At 48.4% G+C, this 22,009-nt stretch overlaps 1 protein-coding gene and 1 long non-coding RNA gene across 2 annotated transcripts; both read right to left on the bottom strand.

The window, feature by feature from the left end:
• Nucleotides 1-490: 490 nt before the first annotated feature.
• LOC135306794 (uncharacterized) lies at nucleotides 491-10,953 on the bottom strand. Its single transcript, XR_010367566.1, has 3 exons — nucleotides 10,557-10,953; nucleotides 4,877-4,931; nucleotides 491-3,463 (listed from the first exon to the last, which is right to left on the bottom strand). It is a non-coding gene; the product is annotated as an uncharacterized LOC135306794 (long non-coding RNA).
• Nucleotides 10,954-12,135: 1,182 nt separating this feature from the next.
• On the bottom strand, nucleotides 12,136-21,969 carry DUSP5 (dual specificity phosphatase 5). The gene is made up of 4 exons (XM_064431263.1): nucleotides 21,427-21,969; nucleotides 17,144-17,286; nucleotides 15,554-15,773; nucleotides 12,136-13,789 (listed from the first exon to the last, which is right to left on the bottom strand). The coding sequence occupies exons 1-4, from the start codon at nucleotides 21,818-21,820 to the stop codon at nucleotides 13,389-13,391; spliced, it is 1,158 nt and encodes a 385-aa protein (XP_064287333.1). The 5' UTR covers nucleotides 21,821-21,969; the 3' UTR covers nucleotides 12,136-13,388.
• Nucleotides 21,970-22,009: the final 40 nt, after the last annotated feature.

Here is a 22,009-nt window from a genome sequence, read left to right as displayed (position 1 = left end):
ATCGGGGTCCCCCCGGGGACTTAGGAGAAGTGGTTTCTCCCGTCGAGGGGCGGATTGGGCGCCAAAGGCAAGTTGAGGAGAGCGGAGCGGGTGGCGGCGCGCGCCTCTAGGGGGCGCTGCGGGGGCCGCCCTGAGGGGCCGCTCGCGCGGGAGGTCAAACAAGCACTCGGTCTGAAGAGCCGATTTTAAATAATTTTTAGATCTTCCGTTCGAGGATCTAAAAATTATTTTTAAAAAAAATATAATAAAGAATAGGCATCAGCAGCCTTAGGGCTACGCTGACGCGCCCTTTGCCTCAGGGCACCCGCTCCCTCAGCCACCTCCTCCTGGCTGTGTAGGGCTGGGAGCCGAGCTCCGCATCCACAGGGAAAAAGTCTGGGCAAAGCCAAAGAGGTGCCCGGGGTGAGCTGGGCACACAGCAATGGTGAGAAACATTCCCAGGAAAACTTGGCTGGAGCCCGTGCCCGCCCCTTCACCTCGCCGAGCCACTGTCCTGCTCCCCTGAGGAGCTGGCAAACACACAAAAATAAGCAAAATGGTGGGAGAGAGGCATTAATTTTCACCTCATCTCTTCCACTTATGGTGATTTCAGGTGTTATGACAGCAGTCGGGGTGCGGCATCTCAGAGAAAATGTAATTTTCGATTTGACAGTGCTCCTTCAAAACTGTGCCTCTAGCCAGCGCCTTTAGACACGCAGTAGAATTCCTCCTCTGAGTCTTTTAACACTAATAAAAACTAGATTTAAACAGAAAGGTCTAGTTTCTACCTCTCCTAGAATAATAGATGAATGAATTACCTCTCTTCTCTAATGGGAAAATCTCACCAGTCTCAGACATTCTTAAGTGCCATGTAATTAAATGGTTTTACTAGCAGCCCTTCAAGAGGCTATTGTAACAGATTTTACCAGCACCTATAAAGAAATGGTCCATTGTTTCTTCAGAAAATACAGGACTTAAAAAACTAAAGCGTTTAATGGTTGCTCCACAAACAAATTCAAAATGAAAGTTTCCTGCCTGTCTTATTTGGCTTTTAAATAGCTTAGTTCAATGTGACTGAGGGAAAAAATATTTTGTCTATTTGCATTTTCAAAATCCCTTTCATCTTATGATTTCAGGGAATTTTAAATCCTCAAATAAATCTCACAGCATCTTCCTGGGATTAGTTTGTGGTACTAAATTTACTCTTCTTTGCTTTTTCTGGGGTGAAGTGAGTTAGAGATGCCAGTAGTTCGAGTCCCAGATGGCTGGCCCATCCAAGGAGACTCCTGGAGGGGGAAGAAGACAGTTGAGAAAATCAGATTCCCCACTTTTCCTTACTACACAATGAAACAATCTTGTACCTGGTTAAAAGGATTATTTATATCTATTTTTGTGTTAACACTTTTATGTTAACCAAGTCTTCTTGAAAACCCTGTGCCAGGATATCTCCTCACTAACAATCTTCTCCTGCCAAAGACACAGGTGGATGTGGACAGACCATCCCTGCTTCTCAAGGCAGTAATAGGCATGGAAATGTTCTTAAATTGGCCAGTTCTAAAGTTCATTCCTCTTTGTCTTCTGCTTTTAGAGGTACAGGACGCCTTGAGTCATGTTTTAGAGATTTCCTCTGTAGTTCAGAAGCTTATTTTCACTTAATCATAGACTCCCAGAGCAAGGAATTAATCTTCCTGCCCTAAAGAAGGAGTTCAGAGAAACCAGCTGAGGAAAATTTGCCTTTTCTCTTGACTGCTGCAATGACATTGTTGTGCCTGAATGCTCCAAGTCCTGTTGAAAACCCCGTGTCAAGCCAAACAACCCACATCTGGTGCTCCAGAGAGTTTCCTGTTGTTGAGGTGCCCCAAGAAGTGCATCGCTCTGTTATGAACAAGCACAAACAAGGAGCTGGGATCTCTTTTACCCCCAGGTGTTTATTCTCTCTTGAGGACTTTGGATATACAGCACACTCCGGCAGTTTGGAGAGGGCTCGTGTGCATACAAATGTGCACAGACACTACATTATATTTATTCATAAGAATAAAATCACATCCCACTGATATTCCATCAGCAAACATTCTCACCAGTGTGACGTGCTTGCAAAAATAGCAACTGTATTCATTAAGGATTAAGTGGCAAATGATTGTCTGGCTCAAAGAGTGTTTCAAATACTCAAATAAGGCCCCTGCACACAGGTTTTGCCACATAGCTCTTAGAGATTGTACTTGAGGGAGTGGAGTGGTGGGGTAGGCATTATATTTTCTCTTACTCTTTTGGTTTTGTAGTACTTGCTGAAAATATGCTTCCAACCCAAGTGTGATGCATGTCAGTTTTACTCTGTCAGGCTGCTGTGGCTGTAGGAGTGCAGAAAGCTGGCAGCTCATAAAACAGAGCTCTATATTGAGAACCTGCAAACATATAATCAGTGTGTGCTGAGGAGTTCACCTTGCTTCAGTAGGTGCTGCAGAGATTTTTTTTCCATGGCCCTGCTTTATAAGAAGAGTTTTTGTATAAATATGCTTGAATTAGACAATTAGCATCAGAAAGGAGGAAGTGGGAACACTGCTTTAATTCATCTAGTCTTCATCAGCATAAAAATATGTCAAGCGGTTCTTTCATTAAACTTAATGGGAGCATATAGATGGGATTTCGGTTCTGTAGATTTTTTTTTTCTCTCTTCTCAAATAGTAGGATTTCTCTCAGAAAAAAATGTTAAACCTATTGTGGGGAGACACAAAGTACTTTAAGTGTTATTAACCTCTTCTATTGCCACTTTCAGTTGTGAATCAACACGTGTATAGACTGCTTTCATTCATGAATGGCTGCAATCACTGAGGTATTTACTGCTTTTTTCAAATGCCTGTAGAAATCAGTAGGTTCACTGCAACATCAATCTCTTGTGCTTCATCACGTGAAAAGATTAGGGAAGGCAGAACTTCTGGAGACAGTTCTTCTTAGTGCTGGTGTTGCAGCAGAATCTCAGGAGCAAACTGGGGAACTTGGATTTTGGTTGACTCTTTGATTAGACCCTGCAGAAACCAGTGTCCAATGGCACTTTGAACTCGCAAACAGAAATTCCCATGTTCTACTTCCAGGCTGGGGGACACAGGCAGCGAGAAAGGATCTTGCCCAAGGTCAAGCAGGGTAACAATGGGACAGCCAAGAATCTCTCTTCTCCTAGAACATCCAGTCCTGAATCCCAAGGCAGCAGGGCCATAACGCATCTTTCTCTCACCTTTGAACTCACTAGAGATTCCAGCAGGCCAAGTGAGAGAAACCAGTTCTTTCTTGACAGACCCTGGCACACGCATTAATCTCAATGCAGACAACCCACTATGGTGAAAAAAATGCAAGCAAACCACACATGTGCTTCCTTTCCAACAATTTCTTTTTGTCTTGAACAAATTGCCGAGCTCTGTTGCTCTCCAAACCCGTAGTGACCCTTGCCTTGCAGTGCAGTCTGACCCCTCAGCAGTACCTGCAGAAATGACTGTAATTTTGACAGTGAGCAACTGCCTGCCACAAAACTTAGAAGTGGGAGCCCTAAGCCTGCAAGTGCCTTAAAAGAATCTCACTTTGGTAAGGGGTGGATGTAATTACAGGTTCAGACGCTGGCTGAACAGCATTAGCCAGTGACATCTCTGTTCCATGGTGGGTACCTGTTTCCACCACCCACAGACCCTTTTCTTGCTCTTTTTTGTCTCCTGCTCCCTGCCCCTACCACAGTGTACCCCAAGGGCTGCAAGGGTGATGCAGGGAATTGGCTGGGAGGCATCTACATGAAAAATACACATGGAAAGCACCAGAGGGGGTTTTTCTGCTTCTCCTTTTCTGACTCAGTTTCTATCACTTTAAACAACTCAAAACAATCAGACAGCCTCTTTTTAAAAATTTATATTAAAAAAGCAAAGTTTCTCTTGATCACTATGATCCTTTGAATGTGTAAAGTTAAATAATTTTTGTTGACTGTTAAGAATTCATCCATAAACCCTTTTTAGGAAAGCTAACATGTTTGTCAAGAAGAGAGTGGCGGGGTAAAACATCGGCGTAGAATGAACAGAGAAAGGCTTCTTTTTGAAAAGAGCGTAGGTTATTACAAATGAATCTGCCGCAGGTTTACTGAGGAAAACGGTTGTTTTGCCCATCATCTTTCAGCCGAGCCTCTCCGTGAATAAATCGTGGGTGTGGGTGAATGAATTTCCCTCGCTTCCCCGATTTGATGAGCGCAGGCGTTGCGCACACGCGGAGCCAGCGCTGCCGGCAGGTGGCGATGGCCGGGCCGGCCCCGCTCACATCCTGCCCCAGGGGGAAACCAGCGATGCCTTCCTTTGCTGCCATGAAAAAAAAAAAAAAAACAAAAAACCAAAAAACCCAAAAAACAACAACCCCCAAAACAAACAAACAAACAAACACAAAAAAACCCCCAAAACCCACCAACTTTCTTGCATTTGGAAATTTTGTGGAAGAAAGCCTTGCTCTCTGTTTTTCTATTTTAAACTCCGGAGAAGGGAAGGGACCTGCATAGAGCTGTTTACGGGGTCAGCTGTGCTGGAGGGCACCCATAGATGCAACTCCAGACCTGGTTTTGGATGCATAAACACAAAGGAGAAGTGAATCAGGGATGCTGGATCCCACAGATCTGTTGCACCCGGTAGCTGCCCTAGCAGTGAGGGTGGCAGCCCACAGCACCCCTTGGCTTCAGTAGGGGCGTCCCTGAAGAGAGCCTGGGTCAGCACCAGCTCACAGGCATCAGGCAAGGGGTGGCTTCTTTCAGGGGGCTGTATGACATTCCTGGGACCAGCACCTGCCCATCCATCAGCAGTGCTGAGGGACAGCCCACAGAGGACAGGATCAACTGGTTCTCATCAAAATAAATCATAAACAAAGGTAGAAATCTCAATACCTGTTTAGTCTCAAGCTCCAGGTGAAAGATCGCCAGCTCAGACAACAGTGCAAGGCTAGAAAAGAGGGAGGTGAATTAAAAGCAGGCAATTTTACTTCCAAAAAATGTCCTAATGTTCAAGCAAGCAGTAAATGCAATCCCAACAGTAGGAGAGCCACAGAGACATAAATACCTGTCCCCCATCTGCAGGACTGGCTGCTTGCTCTGAAGGTGTGCCTGCAGGAGGACTGATTCTGCCCTCACACAAGAGGGGGTGAGGAACCAAGGGGAAGCAGCAGTGCCTGTCTTGGCCCTGGAGGTGTTGCTGGTTTGATGACATAATTAACTAAAGATATTTTGCAACCTGTTCCCAGCAGTGGTAGGACAGAGACTGACTGAGGGTCATGGAAACTCCTTGGAGAAATTGGGGGACGGATGCAGAGAAATCTCTGAATGTCTGCACTCAGCACATGTGATGAGCCAGACAGTGGGGCAGAGGCAGAAAGAGCCTGTGTAGGTCTGTGACCCGACTGCCTCATTTTGGGTCAGCTTTTTCAGTCTTTGTGGCCAGTACAAACAAAATTATGACTGACAGAGATGCTGCACTGGATATCTCACTTTCACAGAGCATCCTGAAATTCTGAAAAAAACCCTTTCCCCTTGCTTCTGCTCTTAATTAGCACCCTGGAAGGAGGTGGCTGCAGTAAATTTGTAATTAGGTTAGAACAAAAATAGTTATTTAGGCTGACCACATCCATTCAACAAAGTAATACATATCTAAAGTGATCAGAATCGCGCTGCCTGGGCTTTACTCCCTCTTTAAGCCATCCGTCTACATCCTCGGGACCCACAAACAAATGTGATTTGTTAACAAGAGAACCAAAACCAGCCCCACGAAAAGGCAGCCTCCTTTCTGCAAGGCATTTTCACACTGAGGCAGGTGAGTTGCTGACCTTATGGCATCTGACTTTAACAAGCTGCAGCAGCTTCACCTGACACCGGCTGGCCTCCCCTAAGTGTGAAATTTCCCCATGTGCTTTGAAGATCAAAGGCAAACAAAGATAACTTCCAGTTTTGTCATGGAAACTGAAAGCACTGCCCCAGGGACTGTCCTGGGCCTCACTCCCCATTAGCGCTCAGCGATTCCCAGGCTCTTCCCAGGCGTAGCCCAGGGACACAGCAGGACACTGTCCCATCACACCCAAGCTGCCAGGCTGCCCCGGTGCAATTTTCACCCTTCGGTCCGGATAACAGGCATCTTTATTATCTTTTCCAGCCCTCCAAGGAAGTGTCTTGCTGTTAATTCTACACGATCTCTCCTAGCCCTGGCCTGCTGTGCCAGCTGCCTCTTCTTGCACCCCCAGCTCCCTCACAGAGGGAGGATGAAGAAGGAAATGAGAAGAGAAACCGAGATGGGAACAGTGTCTGAAGCCTCTTGGCAGCCCCCCGTGCTGTCTGCAGACATTTCCCACGTGTCCCGACAACCTTTCCCCAGGATCCCACAAGCCACAGCCCTGAGTCTGGCAGTAGCTGGCTGTGCAGAACTCTTCTGCTTCCCCCTTCTTCATGGCTGAAGTGTATCCCCACCAGATCTCACGGAAAAACTCCTCTCAGCTGGGTTTAGTAATCAGAACTGCCAGGAGCCACTTTAACACTCAGCAGCACAGGGAACAACTTACCCTCCCCTTCTCCACTGGTGGTCCCTGATCAATTCTCTCGAGCATATCTGCCTGCCTCTGTCGTGCTGGCTGCCAGAAAACCAGCTGCTCTTCACAGCTGGATTTAGTAAACTGAACCATGTCAGTGCTTTAGCACTCAGTAGCACACAGATTTCTTGCCACCCACCCAGGGCTACCATCGCCTGGCAGAGTGGCTGCAGTGGCTGTCTGAAAGTGCTCCATAATTGGTTTTGTTTTTAACTAAGTAATACATTATATCCTGGGGGAAAAGAACAAAAAACTCACAAAAAAAAAAAAAAAGGCAACAAAACCCCACACCAAACTCTCTTTCTCTCTTTTCTAATGAGGAACATATGGACTTAAAAGCACAGTACAATAAATACATCATGGTAACAAGATTTTGTGCTGAGGATAGTCTTTGTCATGGGTCTAATATGCATTGCAAACATATGAAAAAATCTTTATGCCTTTCTCAGAATGAGATTGATATCATTATCCCTGATGCAAGACAGGATCCAGAGACATACAGATAAGCCTGTGAGAAACATTTAGAGAGAATTTCAGGTTTTGCTCTAGCACGAAAATGCTTCTTGCATGAGCAAAGCCACATCAGCAAAGATCTGTTTTACCCACAGAGCAGAAATATCCTCTGCAGAAGTGAGCTGTCCTGTGGAAAACACAGTTTTGCTGCTATTGTCCTTTTCTATATACTCAAGGGACCCATCTGGTCAGCTTGGTCAGTCCAGGTCTCGCTCACTTCCTTTATGCTTCTGACAAATGTGGCTGTGCCAGCAGGACCAGCTGCATCACTTGCCCTGGAAATCCACAGGGAGAGCCCACAACTGATCCCAGACTGCCTGACCCCTGGGCTCTCTGTTAGCCGCAGGAATTACTCAGGGCAATGTGGCATTGCTGGGGAGACCTCGGGCTGCAAGCATAGCTAGGAGATGAGCACAGCTCTGCTCCATCCCTGTCAGGAATCTCTTCACCCTGGCCAGCCGCTCGCTCGGGGCCCAGCCGGATGGAAGTTAATGGTCATGCTGGAATTGGTGTCAATTGATTTTCCAGTTAACTTGACTTAATGTGATTGGAGGCATTAGAGCAGAGAGGATAAACCCGTTGTTCCAGTTGAGTCCAGTAGACCTTAAATGCCATTTCAATACAGAAGCAAGTCTTAGCTCCAATTAGAACAAACAGCTCCTTAAAATAAAGATTTAATGGAAAGATTCATCCAGGGCCTAATCCGAATCCCAGTGTTTTGGGGCTCTTCTCCCCACCAAGGCAATCGGCTTTGGTTCAGGGCCTGGAGGCAGCTCACAATGCATGGGCAATTTAATAACAAGATGACTCACCCGCTGTCTGCCTTACAAAGGAATCTCAGAAATGGAGTATCACTGTGACAGAAATAAACCACTATTCACGCACAGACACCCCCCCCAACCCCTCCCCCAAAAAAAGAGAGCCCATAAAACTACATTGTCATGTCACTTGGGAGACATAAACCTGGTCCAACTAACACTTACTCAAATGTTTAACTTTACTAACATGATTAGCTTAGAAAACCAAATCTGGAAAAATGCTTATGCCAAGGGGGCTTGAAGCTCAGATTGAGGCCTTTATCAGTTTGCCTTTCATTTCTGAGCCTCTAACAGTCCCAGCAGATCACAAACCTTTATGTGGTGCCTGTTCTGAAGTCCGAGTCATTACTGCAGCATGGACTGAGGCTGGGGCAGGATGTCTGTTAAAGGTCTTTCCCACTTCTCCTCATGCAGAGTGTCTTGTGTGCCCCATGGCTCCCATGAAAGCTTGTGTCCTAGAGATGCTTTCCACCCAGCACAGGTCATATTCTGGGATATGAGAACAATCCCTGACAGAAATATGGGAGTCCCCAGGCAATCCCTGAGGCCCTTTACGGCTCTTTCCCCCTTTCTATCTACCACTGTCACTCCTGATCTTGAGTTGCTGCCTTTATGGGTTTGTTTGGTGTCCTGCTAAGATTCCCAAAACTACCAATAACAGCCAGTGACTTCGATAGTCTCGTACATGGAAGGGATATCTAGGGACCAGACTTCTCAAGAGCTAGACAAGGCTGGAAGGAGTGCTGAGCATTTCAGCTATTGCTGCAGAAGCCATTTGTCTTGATAACTTTTACATTCCCTGCTAGTGTTCACAGGCAGGACGCATAGGGATGTATCACCACTGCTGATGGAAAACATGAATGGATTTAGAAAGCTTTACTTAGGTGTCAGAGTACCTTGGATTTTGAAGCTGAAATAAAAAGATAGAAATGACCCCAAAGTTTCTAATGCAATGGCAAAATAAAGTAGGACTTTACAACTGAGGCCCTGGTGTCAGAACTCCATTTGATTTTCTCTGATGACTCAACCTATTTCACAAGCTATTTTCATATTTCCTATTTAGCAAACTTACTCATGTCTCAGTAAAAGCCTATGATGTGATAAAGCCAAGAAACCGTAATGTGTGGTACTGGTAACACCTCCCACGTAAAAAAAAAAAAAAAATCCCACTTCCATATTTATGTGGCTCTGCAAATTGGTTCCTGCCCGTTTCTCCCCAGAGAGTGAGCTGGCAGTGTGTCTACTCTCCAATTAACAAGAAGCTGTGAAAAGTGGAGATGCAGGGTCAAATTCACCATACCTGGGGCCTCACACATTTTTTTTCCCATGTTACAGGCACATTTGGACCTTTGACTTCCCTGCAAGGCAAGTGTTGTTTTTAGCATACAAATGACAACGCCTGCAGAATACCTTCTTCATTCATGCTTTGTCTCCTAAAAAAAGAAGCTCCCACCATAAGGCAAGAAGCTAAGAAGAGCTGCCTACCTTGTGGTGCTCAGGGACTGGGGATGGGCATCTCAGGACCAGCTCCCCAGGGAGCAGGTCAGTTTTACCTGGGTTTTACTGGTAAGGATGCAATTTCTGCCTATTGGAAAGCTCTTTAGGCAGGAAGAAGCTGGAGAAAGCCTGTGCTTTGTAACCAGAATAGACTGCAAATCACACCAGCAAATGTATGAACTAAAAAGACATTTGGGGACACTTAAGGACAACACCCACTCATCCAACTCCACCCTAGATTTCTTCACAATCTGATTTGCAATGATGTAAAGATATGTATTTTTTGTGGCAGTTTCTTGAATGGTTGTTTCTCTTGGAGACAGAAAGGAAAGGCAGCATGTGCAGAGCAGAGCCAGAGGCTGAGCAACTGCTCTCATGCTTACAACATAACTGCTCCTTGCAAGCCTAAAAGCAAGGGACCAAAAGCTACATGGCACAAGCCCTGTCCAGTGCTCCAGGATCTGAAACAGGTCCTGAGAGGCACCAAGCTGTCCAGGACACAAGGGTGCACCCCCAGGAGTGTGAATGGAGAGATGTCACATCCCAGCACAGCGCTGAAGTAGCACTTCCATAGGCAACAGAAGTTGCAAAATCCTCTTTTCTCTGACATTTCCTCTCATCTTCTGTGGATTCTGGCATCATAATGGATAAGCTCTAACTACAGCTTTGTCTTGGAATATAGCCCTGCCATCTTTCCCTCGTTTGCCTCTTCTGAAGTCTGAAAGCATCCTGGTAGCAGCTTTCCCTTTGCTGTTATAGCAAGGGTTTCTGCTCTCCATCAGAATTTTGGTTTTGAGGCCCCTATTCCTCTGCAAAGCTTAGCTGGCAGATGGACACAGGCACATTGAGCCAGCCAGTTCAGCCTTCCACCTTCAGTTCTGACATTCCCCACACACCTGCCTGATCTGAGCTTCCATCCTCAGCAATGAGCCACTCAAACCCAAGCTCATTTGGGCTATAAAAGCCTCCTAAATCTTCCATCCTACCAAACCTGGTGAATTTCCTCAGTGCACAAACCACAAAACATGGGTGGAACTGCTCCTTTCCCCAAGGATGAAAGTACCTATTGGGTGCTGCTGTCTGGAAGCAGAGAACCTGCCCTGCATATGTGAGTTCATAGACATTGCCTTTTCACAGGTAGGTGCTACCCCGATTTGACACACTCACCTTTATGTATTAGGGCTCAGATCAGAGATCTCACACTAGCGCTGAAGTAGCAGAGCAGGCACCAGCATGAGCATGGGAACACAACCCTCTGGGAGGCAGCACTTGCATCCCACTCTGACTTGGGACTTTCTTTTGCAAGAAGGAGAGGTGAATTGAGCCTCTCCATCCAAGAAGAGGGGACCCCTGCCCTGAGCAGGAGCATAAACTTAGGTCTCCTGAGTCCAGGCATGACAACAAATCCTCTTCAGGCTCCCACAGGGCTGTGGCCTTCTATCCTTGCTGAATCCCGGCCCAGCATCTCCCCCTGCTAAAGCTATCCACCAGCACACCGTGCTTAAAGCCCAGGATAAGAGCTCCCCTCCAAACACAAAGAGCTGCCCTTCCCTCTCTGCTAATACCTGGCTCCTCCCCCTGGCCTGTGATCTTTTCCAGCTGCCTTGGTCGAAGGTCAAGGTCAGCAGTCCCTCTGTTAACCCCTTCAACCTCGTGCCCTGCAAATATTCCATCACTGACTCTACTGAGGGTTTCAGCTTTCCAATCCTGACACAAAGCTGGTTGTCTGCCCAAAAGGGTTCAGTGCAGTTTTAATGAGAGCTGTTGGCTGCTCTGTTTCTGTCCAGGTTGTAGGTCTCAGTATTCTGGACATGGCCACCCTCACTAAGCTCAGCATTCTTCCTGCTTGGGTGCTTGTGTGGGCTGAGAGGCAGAAAGCCTTTTCCAGGGTTTCCCAAGGGGACCAATCAGGTCTTTCAGAAAATTAATTGATCTGCTCTTACTAGATCATCTGCCTTATTCCCTGGCTGCTGGTTCCCATGTTCAGGTTTCCCAGAGCTCAGGCAGGGCTGCTGACACATCCTTCTGACACTGGGTAAGAAATCCAAGGCACATCTCCAGTAAGACCTTCTCATCTGTCAGATTTACCTCCCTGGAGGTAAGAAGTTACAAATGGATGCATATGTGCATATATGCTCTGTAACCCAGATATTTGCCATAGATTTTTCAACATGATAATTTGGAATTGCAGATCATAAATATTCTGCAGTGATGATCCAGGAAAAGCCTAGAAAATTCAAGCTGAAAAGGGGTATGAAATGCATCAGATGTGCTGGTTATTCTAACTTTTTTTTTTTTATTTAAAAAAGTGAAAAGACGAGTATTACCCACATGCCCTGGCTCCTGGCACCCAGAGGTGCTGCATGCCACACACAAGCTTTGCTCTAAGGACCAGGGCAAGTAGCATCCCTTGTCATGGGTTGGAAGGAAGTGGGGGCTGTGCCTAGTTCAGATTTTCATCTTCAGCAAGATGGTAAATCTTATATAAACCATGCATGAATCAAAACAGAAGTGCCTGCCCGGCTGCTGGGAAGTGACGCCACCGTGACTCATGTCATTCTGTTTAAAACAATCCTCCCCCTCACCTTCTCCCCTCTGTAGTGATGCACCTTGGTGGCTTTTCAGCACGCAGCACGGTGATGCTTTCCCATCTCTTCTACCCTCTTACACCACTTTTACACCATGGTGTTTTTCTCAGGTGACCTCTCCTGCCACCAAGCTCTCCCAAAGCACTCGCACAGATCAATTCAAGTACAACAAACAGCTTTATTTTCCTGGCATTATTTTCCTTTATTATTTTTTACACACCATAAAAACCATTGCAGGTTTTTTTTCACATTCACAAGATCTCCTGGAAATTATTGCCATTTCCCATACATATTATATATTAAAAAATACTAAAAAGGTCAACAGACAGAGACACTCATTCTGAACTCCCTGTGGACACAGAAGCCAATGTGAGCAAGACAAAAATATTTTTTTCTGGACAAAGGCTGACTAGAGGTGACCACACACTCTAAGCAAGTCACATAACACTGAAAAGACCACTTGACCATACACGATACACATTGAGAACACTTGGGAAGGGATGGAGAAAAAGTTGTTTTGGAGCTGAAAGCTTGTCAGGTTTTTTTGGTGTGAAGTCCAGCAGTTACAGTGTTTTACAGCTGGGATGTGGATGTGATGAGGATTGTTGAGACATTCAAGTATTCTAGGGCTGTTCTTAAAAAACAGATGGGAGGACAATAGCTCAGCAGGGTAGCTGATGGACCTCAAGTCCCTGCTTTACTTAAATGCACATCCAGTACAAAGGCAAATACAGAAGTACAGGAAATGCCACACCTGAACGGACCCACTGGCCGGGGTTGGTATCCAGTTACACTGTGGACAATACCTGACACTTCGGAGGCTGGAGCACAAGAGGGGATGTTCACCTGGTTGTGCAGCAGTGTCCTGGAAAAGGTGCTCCCTCTCCCTACTCCAGCCCTTTGCTACCTGAAACATGACACAGGAGAGGGAAGGAGGAAAGCCAGAGAAGGATTTGAACAAATATTCACTCCCGCCACCTCTGTGGTTGCAAAGGTAGTGCTTCTCATTTTGCTTGCTTCCCTGCTGCTGCTGCTGTTTATTGCTTGAAACTTTAAGTGAGGGTCTTTTCAAAAATAAGATTGGAAGGAGATGGGAACTGAGAACATACTAAATGGATTTCTCATTGTTCCCCAGAAATCTGGAAATACAGTAGTGGGTGCACGTTGTGTGGTTAAAACCCTAAAAAAGCACTTTGTATTTTTTAAAAAAAGGACAATAAAAGTTCAGAAAACCTGCCATGCTTAGACCTCTTGCATCTTACAGTCACAGCATATGGGAAGTATGACCCATGACAACCACTCCATCTCAGAGTCAGTGGATGAAGTTTCTCTATTGCACATTCATGAAATGTTCCTGTTGGGGATCACAGTTTGGATCGGGACCACACCAGCTCCAGGCTGCCCACGGTGCTCAGCAGGACGAGGATGCTGTCATGGGGCTGAGCTTCAGCTGGTGCACAGGAGAGTGGATGGGCACAGAACTCAACACTGAGGTAGGAAAGGCAAAGCACGAGCCCTCAAAGTTTTTGCCTAAAGTCAGTTCCTCTGCAAAGAAAGACGCAGCTTCTCTCTTGCACGAGGTGACAGGGGGGCTGGGGGTGGAAGACAAGATCTCTGACTCATATTGCAGCAACTGGCCCATGAAACCGAAGTTGGGTGAGATCAGGCTCCGGCGCTGCTTGATGTAGTCAAAGGCTTCGTCCAGGCGCAGCTTCTTTGTCTTCATGAGATAGGCCATGCAGATGGTGGGGGAGCGCGAGATCCCCGCCTCGCAGTGCACCAGGATCTTGCCGCCTGCTCGCCTGACGTAATCTGGGGGAAAAGCCATTGCAGACATCAGCTGCTGTGGGGCATGGAGGGGACACTGGCACACCCAGCCTGGGGACACAGCCAGCCTACAGCAGAGAGAGGCCTGCTCTTCTCTTGGGTACTAGGGTGACATGGAGATTAAAAGACAAGGAGGACAAAACCCTGCTTGTGACAGACCTGAGCATGGTTTCAGAATCTGTGGATCTTGATTTGGTTCTTTTTGCATTTTTTAGGAAAGTCCATCCCTGTCTTCTTCATTGTGCCTACTTCTCTTTTGGAACAACTGACATTCAAGAACATTGTGATGCAGGCAATGCTGTAGCTGCATTTCTCTGCCTGCAGCTCAAAATGTTGTGTAAAGCTAAGCCTGGCCAGCTCTCCCACTACCTGGTCACTCAAAAACTGCAGGGGCTGTCATCATCTTTGCTAGAAAAACAGGATTTTTCTTCAAGATCCTAATTCCCTGCTTGGCAGCAAACAGCAGTACCAGGAGGTACCCTTGGGTGGAGAGGCTGAGCTTAGTCCCTGGGGCCTCACCACAAAGCAGACAAGCACTGGTAGGCAGCTGCTAATTATAGCCTGGTTAAAGGATGCTTGGACTTAAGTCAGGATATAAAAGGCTTATGCAAAGCACCCATTTTACACAACAGGAGCCACTGTGGTTACTCACACAACACAATGATTGTTATTAAAGAGAATGTGCTTAAAATAAGCCCTTTCCACACAATAACACTGTTCAAAAAATAGACTTCTCTCTGCTCTATTGCCTTGAGCAACATGTTCAATCTCCAATTTATGGATAACTTTGAATGTAGTGCTCAGGGAAACACAGAGCTGAGGAAGTTATCATTTGCCTGCCTTCAATTGTCTACGAAGGGACTGCCACCACGGCCAGTTATATTTAGCTACTGCACAAAATAAGGAAGACATGGATTTGAGTCATCCCCAGCATCTACACCACATGCCCAATTTTAAAAGAAAGTGAAAATTAAAGTTGTCCTCAAAATCTGGGAAATTTCTAAGTGACTCGATATCTATCAGAAAGCGTTGAGGACAGGACAGAAAGGTGCCATAAATTATCATTTTCCTGAAAGGTGTGAGATGTCTGGGAAAGGGGAGGACTTAGAGAGCACCCTCAGGTCAGGTTTTCATAATTCTGCCTGCACTGCTGAAGGACTCAAACTCAGCTGAGCAATGAGTCCAGTGAGTCTGTAACTGTGTTTTATTCTCTTTCTCTCTTGAATATTCCTGGAGAGCAACAGTACCAATTTCAACATGATCTCCACCCAGGCTAAGGTCCTCCACCCCACAGAACCATGCTGTGCTTCTCAGGGAGAATCCTCTCCTGTGCTTCCTGGCACAGCTCGCCTTTGCTCACCCACTCAGCCCGACACACTCAGCCCGACACAGGAAGATTTGAAATGGAACAGCACAAACTTTTCTAAAGGCCTCCTCATTTTTTTGCATTGGGGTATTTGATTTAAGGGTGGGATACAGCATGATCAAAAGGAGGAATGTAAAGAGCTCTGTGATAAGGGGGGACAATGGATTTCTAGGACCCCACCTTTGGGATATCTCAGCACAGTAAGGCAATAAGTTGACTTTACTGACTGGTATGCAAGTCCAAGGAACTGGGGTTTTTTCCTTCACAAAATTCAGTAGACTTGAATTTTATTATAAAATTAACTAAATGGATTTTAATTGATTTTACATTTTAAATGAGTTTAAAATGCATGAATATCTGAAAATTTTTTCATTGATACCTACCAATGAAGTCTATGGCTTCCTGGAAGTGAGAGCTGATGTCTGCTGTGTGGCTGTCCTCCACGGGGATCCACTTGTAGCAGTACTGGTCTTTGAAGGACTCTGAGCTTTTCCTGGAGACATTTAGCAGGGCTGTGATGTGCAGGTTAGCGAGAAACTCGCACTTGGAAGCGTGGTAGGCACTACCAAGGTAGAGAAAAGGCAGGATTTCAACTGGACCACCCTGGAAGAGAAGGAGCAGAAACATGTAATTCTTTTTTCAAAAGTCCTGAGACCCAAGAATGACCAAGAGAGCCCATGTGGGTGCCTGCTCCTTCCCTCTCTCACGTTTTTGGACCCCAGTACTGCTGTCCAATGAATCAGTGGCAAAGCCCAGGCAGGAAAAATGTTTTCATTTTCTTGTCCACATCTGCAGGGTACAAAGTCAGACCAACCTAATCATGTGCAGGATATTTGTGGCTTTCTTTAAAGTGCTGCCCCTTGCAGTGCACCCAGAGTGCTTTCATAGGTGGTGCCTATTCCCACTGAAATGGGGCAAGGCAGGGAGCCACATCCAGCAGGGAGGAAGATTAGGACAGAGGAAGAGGCTGCTTTGGCTCAGCCAGGGCTTTGCCCCTCTGGTCACATCTCCAAAAGTGAAACAAAGCAAAAAAACTGGACATAGGCTCCCCATCCCCCTTCACCCCACAACCTCTGTGGAGCACAGCACCTACTGCATCACCCACCCTGAGACGTCACCTCAGTTCCTCCTTCCTCAGCACAAGCAAAGGCTGCATGACGAGATGGCAAAGAAAAGCCACCATGTGACACAGCTTTCTGAGCTGGCAGGTAACTTTCCATGATGCACAGGAGCTGCTGCCACCCCCCAGCTGCAAGAAACTGCTTTTCCACTCCCCCTGAGCTGCCCACATGGTGGGTTCCCATGCATCAGGGAGAGCTGGCAGCCAGCCACGGCGGCAGGAGGGCACCTGGTGTAGGAGGTGCTCCCTGGAGAGCCCAGAGGCATCACAAGGGGACTCCCCTGAGCAGCAGGAAATGCACGCCCTGGCGGAAGCGCCCTGACCGCAGGGTGACATCTCGGAGCACACATCATCCCCGGGCTGGGTGGGCACACCGTGACTTCCTCTGTGGAAACCCCACTTTCCCAGCCCAGTGGTGGGCCTCGCTTCTCAGAGGCTCTGGCCCCTTGCCAGCCTCAAATTCCTCCTGAGATCTCAGAGGAGTCATGGGCAAAACGTGCTCCTTTGTCTGCTGGAAAAGTGACACTCCTGGCAGCCTCTCCCCTGCCCGTTCTGTCTCCTCTGGAGGTGTGAGCTGCTGACAGCTCGCGCTGTCTGGGTGTGTGATAAGAGAGTTCATAAATAGTTTTGGGGGCTAGATGCAGTGGTTTGCCTCCTTCTGTCTGATTTTGAAGCCAGGTGGAGGTGATGCTGACCACAAGGGCAGCTTATTCAGCTGACAGGCTACCAGCCCAGACTGTGACAACCATGGCAGCACCAGGCCCACTGACACCCTGCCAGCCTCCAGGAGAGCCTGGTGGCAGCAGGGAGAAGTCCCAAGGGGAGGGTCACCCACCACAGCCATGGCACACACCTGGTCATAAGCAGGTTTGTGGTTGGCACTCTGCTTCTCACAGTGGCTGGAAAGGTTTCTCTCTGCTTCCGTCCTCTCTGGGGAAATGAGTTTTCCATTCACGCAGCACTCAGGATATTGAGAATTAAAGGTTTCATATCCCCCTAGGGAAACAACAAAAAGAAGAAAATATGAATATTTGCCCTCCCAAGGACTGGTTGAATTCAAGTGAAGGACAAAGGAAGCTCCAGCAGTGCAATGGGATAGCAGTGCCCAGCAATGAGCTCTGGGGAGTGTCAATGAAGGATAGTGCTCCTCTGGGAAAATGGGTTTGCTTAAAAGACTTTGGGCACCCAAGGAAAAACCTCTGATACCACTGACAATTATTAACTTGTCAAAACCCAGTGAATCCAGACTAAAGCTGTTAGCAAATGTAATTCTATTGAGTCTAGCAACCATTAACTCCTGTACAGTGGGGACTAAACTCCCTCCCCCCAGGTTTTACACACGAGCACTAATTCCAGCATTTGAGGCAGAGATTTCTGTACTCAGAATCATCTTTTCTAAACTTGTCATTAATATATTCACTACAACAACACACGAAATATTTTATTTGCATTTTTAAATGGACATAAACACAAGAGGGGGATGCTTGCATGTGTCTCATTAATCACGACAATGCATGAAGACAGTGAAGTAATGAAGATGGTCCCACTGAAACCAATCTATTAAATAACAGCTATAAAACTTAATGAAATCCTGTGACAGCATTTGACAACTGAATAGCCCCACATGAGCTATTCTGCACGGTTAAGCACTGCGTTCATTTCGTTCAGTGTGCTGCTAATGAAAAGGAATTAATCCCATTATTACATTGTTACTCAAAGTTTGTCGTCAGCTAAATTGTTGCCTGTTTCCAGGCTGGGAATATTCTGCATAGAAGAACACTATCTCCAAAAAGTACCTGAATAAGTCAGGTAGCAGAAGCAGCCTGGAAACGTCAATGGTGAGCCACATGTCTGCCACCTGTGCTTTCTCAGAGCAGAAATGAATGGCTCCTGACCAGCGACATTCAATAATCCTTCAGCGTGGCCCTCGAGTAAACAAGGCTTGGACGGCAAAGCCTCCCGTTGTGATTCATTCACCTGCAACTGTTTCGCCCTGATAAGCTGTGTCCCTGCGGGTGCCCGGGTGCAAGGGAGGGTTTTGGAGCAAGGGAAGAGCTGAGGATCAGAGCAGCCCAGGATTCCCACCAGCCTCGCTGCCGGGCTGCCCGGTGCAGCCACCTCTGACAGCTCAGCCCACAGTGCCCGTGTCTCATCTGTTCGCAATGTTTGAGCAGTTGTGTGCTCAAATTCATGACGTGCTGCTGTCACCTACTCATTCCTGCCGTGGAGTCCTCGTGTTGCAAGTGGCCAGCACGATCCAAGGCCTCTGAATGTGACGAAAGTCTGTTTTCCATGGCAGAGGGCAGGAGAGTGACCTTACAGCAAACGGGCACTCAGCACCTGCACCTTTCCTCCTGCCCCCAGCCACATTCTGCCAGCTCATCCCAGAGCTCACAGCATGAGGCAGTGTCCAAGCAGTCAAGTGACCGTGGAGACCGTGGTGGTGGTGGGAGGTGTTTGATAAAATGATATCCGCAACAACTGGGTTGAAAAAATGACATCCCTAGCAACTCACAGTGTGAAAAAACAACAAACACAAGAAGCTCTGTAGAATTCCCTGATCTCCAACTGCCCTTCATGGGGTGAACTTTTAATTCCCCTTGTTTTGCGTAGCTGACCTTATCTTCCCCCAACTCCCCAGTCACTGGCATCACATAGGAAAAATGTGTCCAGTTTATATAAATAGCCATGATCCTCATTTACACCCTATGTTGCTGTCTTTACACTTGAATGAACACAGAAATCTGCCCAAGCCAAACTTGCATGTGTGCTGACAGACATGCATGTCTTGTGTCTCTTGGGGCAGCTAACACATGCAGCTGGTGAATGGTTAATTACAAGCCTTGGGGATCAGGATATTTGCAGGCCATTCTTACAGTGAGTCATCTGCTCATCCCATCCTCCAGCAATCTCCTCTCTTCCCCCTCCCCACTCAGCCTACCTTCCCTGAGGTCATTTCTGCAAATACTCAATTGCTCATCATGGAGAGCTGAGCTGCACTTCCCTTTTAATCGATAAGTAATAGAATCCTTATCAGCACCAAGGGAGGATCCGTTATTTTATCTTTTTTTTTCCCCTGACACACAACCACTCTCACTGTGCTGGGGATGAGCTCACCCAGAGTGAAACTGCACCTACACAGATGAAAGATGTGACCCTGCAAGCCAGAAAGCAACGGAAGGAACAGGGCCTGGCATGCAATGCCTCAGTTCCAGATGCTCTCTCTGGGACCAGATCCTCAGCATCTTGATCACTTGGTGGTCTTGATGACCTCCTCATATCTTATTGCCACGAGACCCCCTCAGCACTTAAGTAGCCAACACCTCCTCCCAGCCCTCCATGCCTAGGGAGGGCAGGAATATAAGGGGAAACCTCAAGGAGGTTTTTTCCTGGTGGCTTTACAGCCTATTATTTGCAAAGTTGGTAGCAGAGCCCTCCAAAGGACCCTTTCTCCTGATCAGTACACAGCGTTCCAGGGTGATTTATATCCCCACTGTGCCAAGGATCTTCCCCCAGGGCAGCAGCTTCCTGGGGGTCTGTGGCCCCAGTGAATCACCAGTGCTGCCCACTGAGTCATGGGCCTGAACCTGCAGTCCGAGCACTTCCAGAAAAGCAAAAGGAAACTGCAGCAGGAAACTTTCTCATACACTGAGAGGAAATGTCTTTAGCCTCAAATCAACAGGCTTTCAAGATAAGACACTTCACAACTCACAAGATGTACAAAGCGGGGCCTACACCAACCCCTCACTCCGGATAAACTGCCCACAGCCACAGTCACCACTTCAAAGTGCGGGGCTGGTACATGAAGAGGAAAGGATGATCGTGTGGCCAAACAAGCAGTTTGAGAGTCAGCAGAGCTTAATTTGGCCCCTAGTTTACCACAGACTTCCACCCGTGACCCTGAAGATATTTCTTCATCTCTAGTTTAGTGCAGTCCCTAAGGATTTGAATGACACAGTGCCAGTATCTCTACCCTCCAGCAGCAGAATTTGTGCTTTTGGGGTGACTGTCAGATCCAGCAAAGGCTGATAGTGGCAGGACAGAACCGGGGTGGTGGCAACAGCCGGGGAGCATCCCCCTATCTCGGTACCAGGCAATACCCGGGCTGAAGGTGCCTCGGCCCCAGCGGGAGGTTGTTACAGAAGGCTAAAGCTGAGTACCTCAGGTCAAAAACTAGTGCTAAAAGGCTTATTAAAAGTGAATTAACTGGCCCATTAGAACACAGGGGCAGGCTTTATTCAAGAAACATCGCCTGGTTTTCCGCTCCCTTTTATGGCCTCATGGTGTGGCAAGGGGGTCTTTGGAAACTCCTTCCTCGGCCTGGTGCCGCTGCGTGTGCGGGGCTTTGGGGGGAGCGGCCCCGCCGGGCACGGCCCCGCTCCCGGAGCAGGAGGGGGCTGCGCTGGGAAAACCGAGGGGGCAGAAGGACAAAGGCTGCCAGAAGTGGGGGGAGGCAGGGGCGGAAGGACAGGGAAAGGGCGGGCTGCTATGCTCGCTATGCTATTTATCGTTTTATTAGCCCGGGTTACACCGAAGGAAAACAAAGAAGCGCAATCGAAGGGCTGTAATACACGTGAGGGGAGGAGGTATTTCTGTCCCCCGACGAGCCCCGGAGTTTCACCTCTAGGTTTCCCTGCCAGAGTCCCGATGTGCCCGACGGAGAGAAACCTCTCCGCCCTCGGTGAGGGGCGGGCATCGGTCCCAGAGTTTCGGGCGCCCGTGTGTCACCGGGCGGAGAGCGAGTAGCGGTGGCCTCGTCCCTCCTCATATCCGCAGGGCTGCTTTTGTTTCCCACGCAGCGCCGATGCCTCTCCCCCTTTGATAAACTGCAACTTTTGCTGTTCTTTACTGATATTCTCTGCTTTCCCCTCGGCCTCTTAAACTCGTGGCGGGGGTGAGCGGAAAGGCATTTCGGCTCAGCCAGCAGAGTCTATCCGGGATTTATTTCCAGTAGGTGGAAAAGAAACAAAATCCCGGTGTTACCTCCCTGCCCTCCACCAATAATCAGGTTCACTGCAGGGCGGAGGAGAGGGAACGGGAGCGCCTCGGGGCCGCCGCCAGCCAGGGGAGTTCTGCGGGCCGAGCGCGCCGCTGTCCCCCAGCCCCTGTCCCTCGGGTCCCCGCGACCCCTCTCACCTTTCAGGAAGCAGACCCTGGCCCCGGCCTCTGGCAGGCTGGAGAGCAGCGCGTTGAGGACGATCTGGGCCGTGCTGTCCTTCTTCAGCTTCTGCCAGTGGCCCGTGTCCTGGTCCAGCACCACCACGGCGGCCAGGCGCGCGGGCCCCGCCGCCCCCTCGGCGCCGGGCAGCAGCCGGGCTCGGGCCGCCGCGTCGGGCACCACGAAGTGGAGCGGCACGGCCCCGCCGCGGGCCCGCCGCATCACCACCGAGTTGAGGTTGACGTTGAGCGAGCCGCGGAGGCAGGAGGCCGAGTAGGACAGGTAGGGCCGGCAGTCCAGCACCAGGCAGCGGGAGGGCTCCTTCCGCAGCAGCTTCCGCAGCTGCCGGCAGTCGAGGGACGTGACTTTCATGCCGGCCGAGGGTCGCGCCCCGCCGCAGCCGAGGCAGGAGCGGAGAGAGCGGCAGGAGGGTGCCCGGTGCTAGCGCGGAGCCGGCGGCGATGGGACGGGACGGGACGGGAGGGACGGAGGCACCGCACCGAGCCCGGGCAGGGAATCCCGGCCGGCGCCGGCGGGCATTTATATGAATGGGAGGCCGGG

Source organism: Passer domesticus, chromosome 8, assembly GCF_036417665.1.
Source record: "Passer domesticus isolate bPasDom1 chromosome 8, bPasDom1.hap1, whole genome shotgun sequence".
NCBI lineage: Eukaryota > Metazoa > Chordata > Aves > Passeriformes > Passeridae > Passer > Passer domesticus.
The sequence above is the reverse complement of the archived record's forward strand: the minus strand, read 5'-3'. Positions and strand labels throughout refer to the sequence as shown.

What these genes read in the sequence shown, in the direction of transcription:
- DUSP5 (XM_064431263.1), bottom strand. Translation starts at nt 21,820, where the DNA reads ATGAAAGTCACGTCCCTCGACTGCCGGCAGCTGCGGAAGCTGCTGCGG. An exon ending in ACAAACCTGCTTATGACCAG is followed by an intron (nt 15,774 to 17,143) that starts GTGTGTGCCATG and finishes CTTCTCTTCCAG; the next exon opens with GGTGGTCCAGTTGAAATCCT. An exon ending in GGAAGCCATAGACTTCATTG is followed by an intron (nt 13,790 to 15,553) that starts GTAGGTATCAAT and finishes CTTTTCCCCCAG; the next exon opens with ATTACGTCAGGCGAGCAGGC.